The sequence below is a fragment of the Aquarana catesbeiana genome, linkage group LG01, assembly GCF_042186555.1.
Source record: "Aquarana catesbeiana isolate 2022-GZ linkage group LG01, ASM4218655v1, whole genome shotgun sequence".
NCBI classification, from domain to species: Eukaryota; Metazoa; Chordata; class Amphibia; order Anura; family Ranidae; genus Aquarana; species Aquarana catesbeiana.
The window spans coordinates 351,873,542-351,891,012 of NC_133324.1; the positions used below are offsets into that span (position 1 = coordinate 351,873,542).

General features: G+C 42.2%; 1 protein-coding gene across 1 annotated transcript in view; it reads left to right on the top strand.

The window, feature by feature from the left end:
• Positions 1–733: 733 nt before the first annotated feature.
• The window catches only part of SLC7A8 (solute carrier family 7 member 8), a 76,463-nt gene continuing 59,725 nt past the window's right edge, over positions 734–17,471 (top strand). Inside the window, exons 1-2 of the mRNA XM_073632702.1 lie at positions 734–1,026; positions 7,760–7,972. Coding sequence (XP_073488803.1) covers positions 7,819–7,972 — 154 coding nt within the window. The 5' untranslated portion in view covers positions 734–1,026; positions 7,760–7,818. The remainder of the gene's footprint in view (positions 1,027–7,759; positions 7,973–17,471) is intronic.

Consider the following 17,471-nt stretch of genomic DNA (forward strand, 5'->3'; position numbering starts at 1 on the left):
CCCAGCACATCTCTGGGGGGAGGTGGGAGGGTGCGATCGGCAGCTCTATGGTGCTCGTGGACCGCGGGATCTCCCCTGGGGCTTGTAGTTCTCCTCCCGAGTGCATACAGTGGAGAGGGGAAGGGCCTCTGACCTGAGCATGTATCAGTAACGATGTACAAGCAGAACGACGCACTTGTACACTGAAGAGTGATACATTCTCGGGCCAGAGGCCCCTCCTCTCTCCACTGTATACACTAGGGAGGAGAACTACAAGCCCCAGGGGAGATCCCGCGGGCACCATAGAGCTGCCGATCGCCCCCCTCCCACCACTGCATCCCAAACTGACAGCCAGAGGTACAGGGGGAGATGCCGGGCCCCCCCACAGCGGCAGAAAGCCAGGCCGCAGTTGCAAGTGCGACTCCTGCGACCCTGAAAGTTCTGCCACTGTATATGTATATATATATATATATATATATATATATATATATATATATATATATATATATTTATTTATTTATTTATTTATATTTTTTTTTCAAACTCTGTGGAAAGTACAAATACTCTACTGGACAATCAACTGATTGTGTTTTCTCATACACCTGTCACTATGAAAAATGGATGTTAAGTGGTCCTTCTCAGCCAATCCACTTCTACATAACACTGTGAGTGTGGGTAATACATGGCACCCCTGAAGAGGAACATCTGGTGGGCAGCACCTGTGGGTGATGGTGTAGACTGAGAAGGGGGAGGAGCCTTCCCGAGTATAAAAGGGCTACCAGGCAGCGAGCTTAGCAAAGAGCTGGGAGAGGAGAGGAGGACACACGGTGCAGGTGTGCACAGGAGGCACAGTCCTCCTCGCCTATGACGGCACACATACATGGTAACCGATCCCAGTGGCCCCGCACATAAACACACACACACACGGTCCCGAATATTTGATCGCCTACGATGACACATCCCTGACATCAAAGAGCGGCTCTCAAGATCCGATCGGGAAGACAATGCGCAGGACACACTGAAGGAACCGGCGGAGACCAGAATCTGGTGAGCGATCTGCTATGCTGGGGGTTGTTTTTGTGGGTTTTCTTGGTGTGATCGGAAAGCTGGATATGTCTTAATACTTGGATTGCTGTGTACTGAGCCAACACTGATGATGGCGTTATTCATATTTCATCCACATCTAATCTGTCACAACATGTAATAGAGCTGTCATAGGATGACAAGCCACACTCATACAATCCCCAATGCTAGGACAATTAGCGATCTTTTCTTCTACAACTTTGGGGAAATAAACAAGGGACAGTCCATTATGGGTACCATGGATACAGCTCCCATCTTCACAAGTCACACAAGGAAACTCCTTGTTGTTATTGTAGCAGATTCAGCTAATCTGCCATTTATGTTACAGCTGAATGCATGAACAACCCATATATCCCAACATGACTCACTTATTTAGAGACATAAGTGCTAGATCACAGCTACCCAGTTTAATGTCTGTCTTAGATCACATGCTGAAATGGGGGCTATATTGAGGGTTTCCAGCAATCTGGTTTGTGTTTAATGCCCCATACACACTATTAGATTTCCAGCAGGTTTTTGTCTTCAGATTTACTAAAAACATGTAGTACAAGGGCCTGCCTGATTGCATCCAAATTGAAACTCTTAAGGTTTGACCTCATATTATATGGTTTTGGTAAATCTGAAGACAAAAATCTGCAGAAAATCTAATAGTGTGTATGGGGGTCTAAGATTGCTGATCTGCTGGACTTGGGCTGCATATGTTTAAAAGAAAAACACTGTTAATACATTTTAAATTCAGGCTTTGTCCCAAATACCTGCTTTTTATGTTTAGAGTTGGCACACACAAAGGGAAAAGGGTATAAAAGGAGCCAAAAGAAAGAGGGTATATTATTATTATAATTATTATACAGCTTTACAACAGGAGGGCAGACAGTACAGTTACAATACAAATCAATACAGAAGGGATCAGAGGGCCCTGCTCGTTAGAGCTTACAATCTAGATATAAATACTTAGACCAGATACTGAAATATAAATATTTTTTAATTAAAAAAAATTTAGGTTTTTGGCTGCATATGCTAAAAAGTATATATATATGTGTGTGTGTGTACAGGCATACCCCACTTTTAAGTACACAATGGGGTTTATTTACTAAAGCTGGAAAGTGCAAAATCAGGCTCACTTCTGTATAGAAAGCAATCAGCTTCTAATCTCAGCTTGTTCGGTTAAGCTTTGGTAATAAAACCTGGAAGCTCATTGGTTTCTATACAGAAGTGAGCCTGATTTTGCATTTTCCAGCTTTAGTAAATAAACCCCATTGTGTACTTAAAAGTAGGGTATGCCTGTCTGTATATTATATATATATGTATGTGTATATATATATATATATATATATATATATATATATATATAAAATATATATTAGTCAATATATATATTGACTAAGGCTGTGTCCCAAATACCTGCTTTTTGCATCTAGAGCTGGCAGGCATAGGGGTAAGGGTAAGGCTAAAAATAAAAACATAATAATAAAGAGTCTATTGTGTGAATGATATCCACTAGGATTGGTAATTAAAACACGTCAATGCCTTTTTTGGATATATATAGTTGAAGCCCTTCAACTGAGACAAATATGAACCACATAAACACACAACAAGACTTACAACATAACTTAGACCTGAGGTGTGCCCTGGTCTGCTAGTCGATATGCCAAGAAAGGATAAGTAATGGATGATTGTGCGGCACAGTGGTGTAGTGGGTAGCACTTTCGCCTAGAAAGTTTGGCTGGTTTGAATCCCAACCAGAACACTACCTGCCTGGAGTTTGCATGTTCTCCCTGTGCCTGCGTGGGTTTCCTCCGGGTACTCCGGTTTCCTCCCACACTCCAAAGACATGCTGGTAGGTTAATTGGATCCTCTCTAAATTGTCCCTAGTATGTATGAATGTGAGTTAGGGACCTTAGATTGTAAAATAAGCTCCTTGAGGGTAGGGACTGATGTAAATGTAATCTATATATGTAAAGCGCTGTGTAAATTGATGGCGCTATATAAGTATCTGAAATAATAATAAAAATAATAATTGTGGAGAGAAATGTGCTGAGGAGTGCCATGAATAAGGGAAAAGGGAGAGAGGGTATAGTGTACTGGAACCAACAAAGACCACAGGTGAGTGGTCTGCTTAAATACGCCCCAGACTCCTCCCATAAATTCAGGCCACCATACTGGCCTTCTTATTTATTTATATTTATATATATATATATATTTATATATAGATCCTCTTTTAGTAGACAGTTTTAGTAAATGGTCTCTAAAGGTGCCCTTTCAGGAATTGATACTGTTTCTCTCACTCACATATACACAGTTTAGTGTATAACAGGCTGCGGCATCCCCTATCTGGAGCACTTATCTTTTTGTGGTCCAGCATTCAATTATTGTCTGGCATAGTCCCAGATATTTTATGTCCATGTCAGCCTTTCTCAACCAGGAGCTGCTAAAGCCTAATACACACGATAGAATTATCGGACTAATGATTATCCTTTTTTTTTTTTGGATGCTTGTCTCATATCGAAAACAAATAGGTTACTAAGGTATGAAAATTCTCTTATGACAGAATGAAAATTCGGAAGTGATGTAATGTTTTTGTATTGTATTTTCGGGCGAAAACTGTACAGGTTAACCGCATGCCGACCAGCCGCCTCAGTTGTACTGCAGCAACATGGCTCGGCTGCGCGAATCGCCGTCATGTAAGGTCGGTAACATAGACGGTCACTAGGGGGGGCACGTGTGCCGCGCCCCCTGCTCGTCCACGGAGGAGGCAGTCGCGATCACCGCCGGGCTCCCGCGATCGCACGGGGCACACAGTTTCCGGTTCCCTGAGGGGAGAACAGGCAGATCGTCTGTTCATACAGAGTTTGAACAACGATCTGTCATCTCCCCTGCCCAGTCCCCTCCCCCCTTCAGTTAGAACACAAACTAGGACACACTTAACCCCTTCACTGCCCCTTCGTGGTTGATCCCTTCACTGCCAGTGACATTTTTACAGTAATCAATGCAATTTTATAGCATTGATCGCTGTAAAAATGCCAATGGTCCCAAAAATGTGTCAAAATTGTCCAACGTGTCCGCCATAATGTAGCAGTCCCGATAAAAATTGCAGATCGCCGCCATTACTAGTAAAAAAAATAATAATAATACAAAAGGCATAAATCTATCCCCTATTTTTTAGATGCTATAACTTTTGCGCAAACCAATGAATATATGTTTATTGAAATTTTTTTTCCAAAAATATGTAGAAGAATACATATCGGCCTAAACTGAGGAAAAAAAATGTTTTTTTTTTTATATATTTTTGGGGGATATTTATTATAGCAAAAAGTAAAAAATAATGCTTTTTTTTCAAAATGGACGCTCTTTTTTGTTTATAGCGCAAAAAATAAAGACCGCAGAGGTGATCAAATACCTCCAAAATAAAGCTCTATTTGTGTGGAAAAAAAGGACATCAGTTGTGTTTGGGAGCCACGTCACACGACCGCGCAGTTGTCAGTTAAAGCGATGCAGTGCCGGATCGCAAAAAGTGCTCTGGTCTTTGGCCAGCCAAATGGTCCGGGGTCGATTCGAAAGCAATATTTTTTGTGCGATATTCTGATCGTGTGTACGGGGCTTAAGGTGTTCCTTGACTAACCATGGAGGTAATCACCAATGTGAAGGACATATTTTTTCTACAAATGTCCAACAATGTGGTCCCTTGTCCCACTGCCCATAAAAAAAAAAAAAGGCCCTTCTCCACCAACCATCAATATAGGTTCCCTCACTCCTAGATTGTAAGCTCTAACGAGCAGGGCCCTCTGATTCCTTCTGTATTGAATTGTATTGTAAGTGTACTGTCTGCCCTCATTTTGTAAAGTGCTGTGAAAACTGTTGGCACTATATAAATCCCGTATAATAATAATAATAATAATAGGGAGTACTTTTTTACTGACCACCAAAATAAAAGAAGGACCTTCTCTACTGAGAGGACCTCACAATGTTCACAGCCTTTTTTTTTTCTTGTCCTTTTTACTGGAAATTGAAAGGATCTGCTTCGGGTGTCAAATACAGGTACATTCTTTATTCAAAGATTTACAAATGTAGCTATAAGGGTCCTTTCACACTGAGGCGGTTTGCAGGCGCTATTGCGCTAATAATAGCGTCTGCAAACTGACCTGAAAGTGCCGCTGCTTTAATTCCAGTGTGAAAGCCCCGAGGGCTTTCACACTGGAGCGATGCGCTAGCAGGACGGGAAAAAAAGTCCTGCTAGCAGCATCTTCGGAGCGGTGAAGGAGCGGAGTGTATACCGCTCCTTCACCGCTCCTGCCCATTGAAATCAATGGGACGGCGCGGCTATACCGCCGGCAAAGCGCCTCTGCAGAAGCGCTTTGCGGTGGTTTTAACCCTTTCTCGGCCGCTAGCAGGGGGGGTAAAACCGCCTACAATAGCGGCGCCTTACCGCCGACGCCGCCCCCGCCCCAGTGTGAAAGGGCCCTAACTGACTGTAAATTGCACTATGAGTTGTAGGGCTAATAATTTAAGCAGGGGTTCCCAGAGATTTGAAAACTTTTTCAAAGGTTCCTTTACATAGTTACATAGTTAGTCAGGTTGAAAAAAGACACAAGTCTATCTAGTTCAACCAAAAATAAAATAAAAAATACAATCCCATATACAACAAAAATAAAATAAAAAATACAATCCCATATACAACAAAAATAAAATAAAAAATACAATCCCATATACACAATCCTTCACCCACAGTTGATCCAGAGAAAGGCATTTTAAAGGTTGACCCAGGCTGGCACATAATGTTTCTGGCGAATAAAATGTCTAACTTTTCTCCAACAGCTTGTCACTCTTACAAAACAAAAGTATTATCACTTGTGTTAACTGGCTGATAGCATTGTGTATTGTTAGTGCACAGTGCCTGAAGCCTATCAATGGAGCACATAAAGCAAACAATAACATAATGGAAGTCCCAGCTGCTGGAAGATGAAATAGATACAAGTTACTAGCAAAGAAATACTTTAAAAGGATCTGTAGTCTCTTCAAATCCTTTTTTAGATACATGTGCAAATGTGAATATAATTGTTTACTCTAGATAACCTTATCAGAGTTTGTTCATGTTTTAAAACATTATTTCTCTGTCCAGTCTGAAATGGTATCTCTACATGAACAACAGGGAAAATCCACACATATTACACGCCATACACATCTGAAACTGTGAAGCAAAAGTATATACAATGTTAACATCACATCAAAAGTTACTTTCAGGTTAACACAAATGTTAAAAGGTGGACTAAGTGCCGGTTCACACAACGACTTGGGATCCAACTTATCAGACCTCAAGTTGCCCCAAGTCGCTGGACATAAGAAATTCCATTGAAGTGAATGAGAGCCGTCTTAATGTAAACTACTGAAGTTGCTCCGACTTCAGAAAAGGTTCCTGTACTACTTCCAGGCGACTTCTAGGCAACTTGTACCCATAGATTTCAATGGAAGTTGCCTCCAGGTCAGATCTCCATCTATATTAAAGCAACTTTACAGGAAAAAGAAAATAATTTACACAGGTACTTCCCACATTTACCCAGGCAACCCCCTTCCACAGAGCTGATTATTCTGCGATTGGCCACAGACAAAGTCGCCTGTCCTGGGGGCAACTTTAAGTCGGTCCACCCCTGTGAAAGGGACCTTAGGGTACTTTCACACTGCTCTGCATCAAAACTGCAAGAAAAATGAATCTGCAATTTTGCTGCTTTTTTTCCACGTTTTGGTGTATTGCGTTAAATTAAAAGCAACGCGTGATGTGTTTTAGATGCATTTTTGATGCGTTTTCATTCATTTCAATGGGGAGGTGCATTTTTTTAATGCAGTTTTGATGCAGAGCAGTGTGAAAGTACCCTAAGGCCCCTTTCACAGGGGTGGACCGATTGGGATTTTACAAAATGCAGCAGACCCACAACTGATCAGTGTGCGGAGTTCTACAGGATTTCATTATCCTGCATTTTTCCTCCGCTTTTATAATGCAGAAGCAGAAGAAAAACGAATCAGTGTGATAGCAGCCTTACTAAAAATATACTTTAATTTCCCTATAAAGGTGTTTTTTTTTTATACATTGGGAAACAAAATACACATTGCACACACTTTTTATTTGGTGTGTTTGTTTTGTCTGCTTTCACTTATTCCACTTAATTTTTATCAAGTATTGCATCCTTTTTATTCCTCACATGGGACCTGATGTTGGTATTGATAACTAGTCAAAAGCTCAAAACAAGTGCTGTTTTGACAAACTGTTCTCAATCAGGGCTCCATGGCTCCTCCAGAGATTGCTAGGGGTTCCTAGAGTTCTGGTTGATTGACCCCCAATTTATTGGTGCCTGCAAAGTTGTAGGGCCAACAACCACTTGCAGTCAGCAGTATGACCCCCAATGATCTTTTATAGCTATCTGTAAAAGTGGCATTCTTACCATTGACCACCAATGTAAGGGGGGCACTTGTCCTGCTGACCATCAAGGTAAGGGGGCACTATTCTCACAGACAACCAATGTAAGGGGCATTTTTCCCACTGCCCCTTGATGAATTCATTTTAGCAAAGGTCCTCCTAGACCTGAAAATTATTTCAAGGGTTCCTTGGGGGTAAAAAACAGTAAAAAAAAAAAAAAAAAAAAAGAAAAAAGGCTGTCTAATTATTTTTTTTAAAATGGTGATCATTTTTATTCTTTCTCACACTCAGGTCTGGTGGTTAAAGATCTCTTGCCTTTTGGTATTCGGTAGTCACTTTGGCTAAAAAGGATGGCGGAAGGTGCCCGATTGCGAACCAGTTCTGAGAAGCTCCCGGAGGAGCAAGGACAGGATACTGGCTCTGGATCAAGCTCCGGAGGAGGAGGAGGAGGAGTGGCCCTAAAGAAGGAGATTGGGCTAGTGAGCGCATGTGGCATTATTGTGGGTGAGTTGTCATATCCTATTTTCATCTCAGCTGCCACTGAACACTCTTATAGGTCAAGTGACTTTATTTAAAAGGCTTTTAAAAGTTGCTGCCTGATTATCTAACTTTGTAATGGGAAAGTTAGGAACGTGAATAGACATTTTATATACATACCTTTGTTTAGGCACTGTACCATACGTTTTTCAATATAAGTAGATGGGGCCATGTTTCCTACCACCACCAGCTTTGTCAGTAATGAATTTACTGGGTTTATCTTGAGGATGGACCCTTACTCTATGGTTGTCCAGTGTTGTAAAAGAAATAATAGGTTTATGAAGATTCTACTCAAACTTCTAACATGTCCTAATTTCCTCCATCTCTAACAAATTAAATTTGTCAAATATTAGTGCAATTTAATGTAAACGTACGTTGAAATAAATGCATGACACCAACCTTTTCTTTGCCCATGCAGGGCAAAGCAACATGTTCACTTTATTTGTGGCTCCACAAAAGCTTATACTTACATAAAATACATAAAGTATCTCACTTTATGGGGAGCATGTGACTCACTCCCCTACCTTTCGTGACAATGCGGTGATTAGCTGTTTAGGCACCCAGTGCTTTTACAATGAGGTATCCAAAGAGTTTTCAGCCCTGTGTATTCTCCAAATTAAAGAGGAAGAGCACAGGCTGTAGGTAAAGCTGCCATGAAAGTAAAGCTGTTATGTTGCCCTACATGGGCAAAGCACAAATTCACTTTAAGAAGTGGTTACATTTAGGTCCTATTAACATTGCCCCCATTTCCATGGAATCCTGCCTTTCACATGGACAATGAAAGCTCTGTATTTATTTATTTACGGACGTCATATGACGGCCCTCCAGAACGACCACTCTCGCGTGCCTGTGGGGGCACGCATTGTGGCGATCGGTGGTGCGGTATGTCAGTCTGACACACTGCTACACTGATCTCGGTAAAGAGCCTCTGATGGAGACTCTTTACCATGTGATCAGCTGTGTCCAAAACGGCTAATCACGATGTAAACAGGAAGAGCCGTTGATTGGCTTTTCCTCACTCGCTAGAGGAGAGGCGATCGTCTGCTCTCCTGACGGGGGGGGGGGGGGGTCTGTGCTGATTGTTTATCAGCGCAGCCCCCACTCAGATGCCCGCCCAGGACCACCATAATGCCGCTAGATCACCAGGGATGGCCACCACACTGGACCACCAGGTATGCCACCCTAGACCACTAGGGAAATGCTAATCAGTGCCCAGGCAGCTGCCTATCAGTGCCCATCCCCAATGCCTGCCAGTGCCATCAGTGATGCCTAACAATGCCATCTATCAGTGCCCAGCAGTGCCTCCCATCAGTGCTACCCATAAGTACCCATCAGTGCAGCCTTTCAGTGCCCATCAATGTTGCCTATTAGTGCCCATAAGTGCCCACCAGTGCCACCCATGAGTGCCCATCAGTGCCGCCTATCAATGCCCATCAATGCTGCATATCAGTGCCACCTACCAGTGCCCATCAGTGCCACCTCATCGGTGCTGCCTCATCGGTGCCGCCTTATCAGTGCCCATCAGTGAAGGAGAAAACTTACTTATTTACAAAATTTTATAACAGAAACAAAAGAAAAACTCTTTTTTTTTTTTCAAAATTTTTGGTATTTTTTTATTTGTTTAGCAACAAATAAAAAACGCAGAGGTGATCAAATACCACCATAAGAAATCTCTATTTGTGGGAACAAAATGATGAAAATTCTGTTTGGGTACAGTGTAGCATGACCGCGCAATTGTAATTTAAACAGCGACAGCGCTGAAAGCTGAAAATTGGCTTGGGCAGAAAGGGGGTGTAAGTGCCTGGTGTTGAAGTAGTTAACCTACCAGCATGTCTTTAGAGTGTAGGCAGAAACTGAAGTACCCGGAGGAAACCCACGCAGGCACAGGGAGAAAATACAAACTCCAGGCAGGCAGGTAGTGTTTAATTCATTACAGGGATTTATATAGCGCCCACAATTTACTTACTGTACATTCACTTCAGCCCCTGCCCTCCTGGTGCTTACAATCTAAGATCACTATCTCACATGCATTCATGCTCACATATATTAGGGCCAGTTTATATAGGAGCCAAATATTCTACCAGTATGCCTTTGGACGTTGGTGGAAACCAGAGTGGACCCACATAAACACAGGGAGAACATGCAAACTCATGCATATGCATGAGAACATGCATATAGTATCCTGATCAGAATTCAAACCAGGAACCCCCCTGCTGCAAGGCAGAAGTGCCAATCACTAAGCCACTGTGCTCATCCGGTTCTATTCTCACAAGCAGTGAGAAAATGCTAGCAAGTGTGACTTTTATAAGTTTTACATTGCCCTTGAATCCTTTAATATGATGAACAGTCTTAAGCCCCCCATACACATGGGCCGAATATTGGGAGACAACGGCCGGTTAAAAAAATTAACGGCCGAAATTTAACCCGTGTGTATGCTGGTCTATCTGACAGAAACCGGCTATCCGACCGAAGTTCGGTCGGCTTCTGTCGGACATGCATGCTGGAAAACCAGCAGCTAAACGACTCCTGATCAGCGCTCTCAGCCAATGGCTGCTTAGAGTGTCCTGGTGGGGGGGGGGGGGGGGCCCCCTGTCAGAACATAACAGCTATGCGGGGGAGATCGCTGGACTAACCTCACATGGTGACTTATTGCTGACTGTTAGTGTGTACCAGGCTTTACTGACTAATCGAGTGGCTCAGAAGGCAAAACGAGATGACCAAGTATGACTTTTAGCCAAGATTTGTATATCATTTTATCTACATTTCCTAATCTATTATTCATTTTGAAAAGCCCTGAAGGTAACCCCTCTTTTAGCTTCACGTTCCCAGTATGAATTGCCAAGCTTTGTGACAAGTTTAATTTAACCCATGTGTGCAGGGGGATCCTTAAAGTGGTTGTAAACCTTTACATATACCCAGTGAAGTGACTGGCCTCTGGTATTACACAGAGATTAAACAAACCCTCCTACAAAAGTTGTGCCTGTTTTATCTACTGCCGTCTTTCCCCAACATCCATTCAGAGTGCAGAATTTACACAGAATCCCTCAGCTCTGAAAAGCAGGGGGCGGAGAGCTGAAGTTACATCAGTGAGGAGAGCTCTGAGAGCTGATTGGAGGGAAGAGACACACCCCCTTCACACAGCTCACAGGAACAGAGCTGAGGCTGTCAACCAGCTGGAGCTCCCTCCCCTGTCACCATTTTTCTCTTGGTGTCAGGAAAACTGGTCATGACTCATGCAGATAGCAGATGAACAAGACAGCAGACAGAAATTACACTTATACCCCATACACACGATCGGACATTCCAACAACAAAATCCATGGATTTTTTCAGACGGATGTTGGCTCAAACTTGTCTTGCATACACACGGTCACACAAATCTTGTCGGAAATTCCGAACGTCAAGAACGCGGTGATGTACAACACATATGACGAGCTGAGAAAAATGAAGTTCAATAGCCAGTGCAGCTCTTCTGCTTGATTCTGAGCATGCGTGGAACTTTGTGCGTCAGAATTGTGTACACACGATCGGAATTTACAACAACGGATTTTGTCGTCAGAAAATTTGAGATCCAGAATTTCCGATGGAAAATGTCTAATGGAGCCTACACACGGTCGGAATTTCTGTCAACAAGCTCCCATCGAACATTTTCCATCGGAAAATCCGACCGTGTGTACGGGGCATTAGTACTCTTGATTGAGACAAATACACACTATAGAGGGATATGCTTTGTTCATATTTCATGACTGAGGCTTACAACCATGTTAATATGATCTGTATCAGTAGTTCTACCACTTTTTTTATAACCAAACTAATAAAATAATGTTTATAGTGAAAATATAAACTGAACATTTTAGGAGAAAATGATCCAGTGATAAAGTAATGAACTCATCTATGTGAATTAAATGAGTGAGACTGTGGGTGCAGCAGATATCAAACTGTAAACTGTATCTCCTATCCCAACTGGGTCAGAGCACTTTTCTTTGTAGTGTACTCGAAAAGGAGAGGGCTTCAAGATTCAAATTACTACAGTCAGCTACAGGATGGACCCTAGTCTGCTGTACAATGGAGATCTAAACACAAGGTGCATTGTTTGTCGCACAGAAATGGCATAGACCTGACTAACACACTGTGTCACACTCATGCCCTGTACACACGGTCGGATTTTCCGACAGAAAAAGTGCGATAGGATTGTGTTGTCAGAAATTCCAATCGTGTGTGGGCTCCATCGGACTTTTTCCGTCGGAATTTCCGACACAGTTTGAGAGCAGGCTATAAAATTTTCCGACAACAAAATCCGATCGGTTAAATTCCGATCGTGTGTACACAAATCCGACGCACAAAGTGCCACGCATGCTCAGAATAAATTAAGAGATGAAATCTATTGGCTACTGCCCCGTTTATAGTCCCGATGTACATGTTTTACGTCACCGCGTTCAGAATAATCGGATTTTCTGACAACTTTGTGTGACCGTGTGTATGCAAGACAAGTTTGAGCCAACATCCGTCGGAAAAAATCCATGGGTTTTGTTGTCGGAATGTCCGATCAATGTCCGACCGTGTGTACAGGGCATTAGACATACACAGTATATAGTATACAGGAAAAAAAATAGTCTGCAGTTTGTTAGCATATGTTTGTGTACAACGCATGTAGACTTGTGCTTCTCTTGTTATTTCTAATCTGCTTTCCGCTATCATTAGCAGTGTCAGACATTGTCACGGGCATGCGGGGCAGAATGAGGACATTGTTCTTAGAATCAATGATCCATTTCATTACAGCTCCTAAAAAATCCATGTGGACATACCATGACAAACATCTCTGTGAAACTTTCAGGTGTAAAGACACTGGTTTTCAGAGCTTACTCAGAGCTCCTGTTGGTGGGATTTGTTTTAGAATTCTGCCTTGTGCATTCAAATTCAGAAGGGGCTGTGTTTGACCTGCTTTGCCTGCAAAGCCAAGGACCTGCTGTGTCCAAAGAATCACAAAGCAGGTCAAATATAGTCACAGCATGGTCATCCGCACTACAAAATTAAAAGGTTAATGGAAATATGCAGACATGCGATTAATAGGCACTTCAAATGCACATCAAACGCAGAAAAACAAAACCCATTTTTATGGGCCCTTCCTCTAGCTTACAAAGGTGGAAGTCTTGTGTTCTTCCACATATTAATGATAAAGGCAGCAGACAGCTCTTCTTGTTAGCAGTTTCCCGGTGGGAAAGTCGTGTGTTTAGTCCTTTGCCTTAATTCCTAATTGCCATCACTGGTCTCCAGTGTAAGCTGCTGCATATCTGCATAACGTGTTCTTGCCACATGTTTAAGATATGCTGATGGAAAATGTCCTTGTTGTCTACTGCATCATACTAGCTTTCAAATCTATTCTTTAAAAAAGGCTCCAAATGTATGCATGACAAAATCAACTTTTGGCCCTATTCAATTTAGAGTAATCCATAGCCACTGATCAGATTCCAACTTGTAGTGGTTTGATGATGGCACATTGAAATCTGATTGGTCATAATGGGCTTCGGTTTTAACACTATGGGAGTTATTTACGAAAGGCAAATCCACTTTGCACTACAAGTGCAAACTACAAGTGAAAAGTGCACTTGGAAGTGCAGTCCCTGTAAATCTGAGGGGTAGATCTGAAATGAGGGGAAGCTCTGCTGATTTTATTATCCAATCATGTGCAAGCTAAAATGCAGTTTTTTTTCCCTTGCATGTCCCCCTCAGATTTACAGCAACTGCACTTCCAAGTGCACTTTCAGTGCAATTTCAAGTGCACTTTGCACTTGTAGTTTGCACTTGTAGTGCAAAGTGGATTTGCCTTTCGTAAATAACCCTCTTTGAGAATTAAACCTCTTCATCAAGACGGTTTTTGTGCGATGGGCCAAAAGTGTTATTAGAAAGACGAAGACGCCTATTTCTAGGGATTCTCTATGACAAGCACCCACCCTACCATACCCTCTTGTGCTCCTTATCAGTGGATACAGAAGGTGGAAAGACAGGGGAAGGAAGTCGCAGGACCAAAACTTTTTCACTGTATTGCTGACTCTGCTTTTATGAATGGCTGAGCAGGGAACAAGCCGGCCTGCCACGTGAACAGCACGTAGTGTACTGGAGTAGTGATGTGGTGTACAGAGTTCATTAGATGATATGATTGATTTTACTGAACTCACACGCAGTAAAACAAGGTGTGAATAAGTATGCATATATACATAAATCAGAAAATTCCTAAGGAAAACCTGGACAGGGAGAAATGCGATCTGAAAATGCAAATTTTTCTGTCTCTCTCTGACTTCAGATTGTTACTGATCTGCATGCTTTTTTTAGGGCTAGTGGTTTTAAATCGGATTAACCAGACAAGTAGTATTTTTTATAAGGAATATGGCAGTGGCAGATTATGCTGTATATCTCTCTTAGCACAGGCTTCCTTTAAAATACCTCAGTCTTGGGTGATGATGGTCACATCTATGGGGTAGATTTACTAAAACTAGTGCATACAGAATCTGGTGCAGCTGTGCATAGTAACCAATAAACTTCTAGGTTTTAGGCCTCTTTCACGCAGATGTTCGATTGGGCTCCACCTGTCCGTTTTTCAGTTGGACCCGATCAGAACCTCCATTCTCCTCCATGGAGCAGCAGTTGTTAATGGACTTGTGTCCATTTACACCTGCCTATATCCAATCCGATCTACCAAAATGAGACAGATGGAGATCCGGTCCCCTTCTGTCCAGCGGATCAGATCGGATGGCAGTCCAGTATAAATGGAGGAGAGTGGGCTGTGTCCATGTCCGCTCTGCATAAGCAGAGCGGACACGGACCTGTCATCCAACCACTCAACAGGGATCAGCGAACAGTTCCTCTGCTGAGCAAGCAGACTGCAGCCGCAGTCCACCCCCTGTGCAAGGGGCCTTATGGTCAAAGCTTAAAGAGGAGCTCCAGTCTGTAAAAAAAAATTTAAAATTAAGGTCAGCAGCTACAAATATAAATATAAGGACACTTACCTGATCCCGCAATGTCAGCACCCTGAGTCGATTTTTCAGTCAGCTTTGGGTGCAGGCGCTGGCAATGTAAGTATAGGAAACCGGTAGTGAAGCCTTCGGCGTGACAGCCGATTTTCTATTGCACATGCGCGAGTCGCAATGCGCTTTCTGAATGGTCTCGCCGTCTTCTGGGACCTGTGTGTGTGCCAGAAGGCAGCGGTGGGGGGGGGGGGGAGAAGGAGGGGCCAGAAATGTCATAGATCGGCGACCTTACCCAGGAGTGGTAGTGGATCAAAACCAGGTACCCCCTCCCTCCCAAAAGTGCCAAATATGTCAGTGGAGGGAGGGAGCGAACAAGCGAAGCTTCCCCTTTTGAGTGGAGCTCTGCTTTAATTGAACAAGTTGATGTTAGAACCTGATTGGTTACTATGCACAGCTGCACCAGATTCTGTGTGCACCAGTTTTAGTAAATCTCCCCCCCCCCCCCTGAAGATTTACTAAAACTTCAATTATACAATCACATGTAGGCAAAAATCCTTTTTTTTTTCCTTTGCACATTACTACTAGGTATGATTTGCAAAGTAAATTTTTAATTACCTTCACCTTATTCCCTTTACAAAATAAAAGGCTTTCTGATTCTTTCGTAAATCAGCACAATTGTGGAAAAATAAACAATGGGCTTCTTTGTGCAAAGCTGAGAAAGATACATAGCTAACATGTAAATAGGAGTATAGAGCTCCGCCAGATGGCTCATATGGAGAACACTGAATATGGATTTACAACATTTCATATATATATGAAAAAAAATATATTTGTTAAAATGTTACTGCTGTAGTTTCTGCTTGGTGTGGCTACTGCTTCCAGCTAGGTTTCAGGAACCATAACTTTCATAGAAGAGGAGATTAAGGGGAGATATGATCAACATGTACAAATACATAAGTGGTCCATATAGTGAACTTGGGGTAGTTATTTACTAAAGGAAAATCCACTTTGCACTGAAAGTGCACTTGGAGTTAAAGTCGCTGTAGATCTGAGGGGGACATGCAGGGAAAATAAAAAACAGCATTTTAGCTTGCACATGATTGGATGATAAAATCAGCAGAGCTTCCCCTCATTTCAGATCTACCCCTTAGATTTACAGCGACTGCACTTCTTTCAGTGCACTTTCAAGTGCACTTGCAGTGCAAAGTGGATTTGCTTTCCTAAATAACCCCCTTGGTGTTGAGTTATTCACTTTACGGTCATCACAGAGGACAAGGGGGTACTCTTTACGTCTAGAGAAAAAAAAGATTTCATCTCCAAATACGGAAAGGTTTCTTCACAGTAAGAGCTGTGAAAATGTGGAATAGACTCCCTCCAGAGGTGGTTCTGGCCAGCTCAGTAGATTGCTTTAAAAAAAGCCTGGATACTTTCCTAAATGTACATAATATAACTGGGTACTAACATTTATAGGTAACGTTGATCCAGGGAAAATCCGATTGCCTATCGGGGGATCAGGAAGGAATTCTATCCCCTGCTATAGCAATTGGATCATGCTTTGCTGGGGTTTTCCCCCTTCCTCTGGATCAACTGTGGGTGAAGGATTGTGTATATGGGATTGTATTTTTATTTTATTTTTTTGGTTGAAGTAGATGGACTTGTGTCTTTTTTCAACCTGACTAACAATGTAACTATGTAAATGAATGTTGGGATATGTAAAAACAGACATAGTAAAAGGCACAAAAAAACATGTAAAAACACAGCAATGCATTATAAACTGAGCTTAGAAAACATTATAAATACAAATGTGTTTTAAGTGCAGAGGTATAAATTGTCCCTTAAAGCTAAATGTAAAAGTAGGGAAGGCATTGTTGGACTCTTTTCACATAGCACATTAGTTACTTGATGTTTGCTCTCATGAAAAACATCACAAGGCATATTGCACTCCTGTTTTACATTCTCCGACTCCCTTCCCCCAATCCTCCACTTGTCCTTATCCCCTTATACCATGTGCCCAATAGATTGCAACATTCTTATAGCCCTATTCTCCTGTTTTTTTCTCTGAATAATAGATGAGAGGGTGACGTGTGAAGTTCTATTTATAGGGACCACTGACGATGGTAGACGTAGGCAGAGTTGTGGGTGACAGAACGCTTTGGTTAGGTCTTGCCTTTGTATTTTGTGATGTTAGTATCTATCCCCATGCAGCACGCTGTAGTTGTGCCTGGTTATGTATGCATACTGATTTTACAATTTGAAAGCCTCAGGGACTGTTCTTGAACAAGTGCACACTGCTCAGTATATTGCCAGCTCTAGTATTGTGATTCATTAGTAAAGGGTTATTAGAGGTGAGATTTGTCAGCATATGATATTGTGTATACTGCATAACTCATAGTCCCGCAGCCGTATGACTGTGCACATGGAAACTGCACATTAAGCCCCATACACACTATTAGAATATTGTACAAAAAATACCGCTTTCAAAGCGATTGTACAAAAATCTGA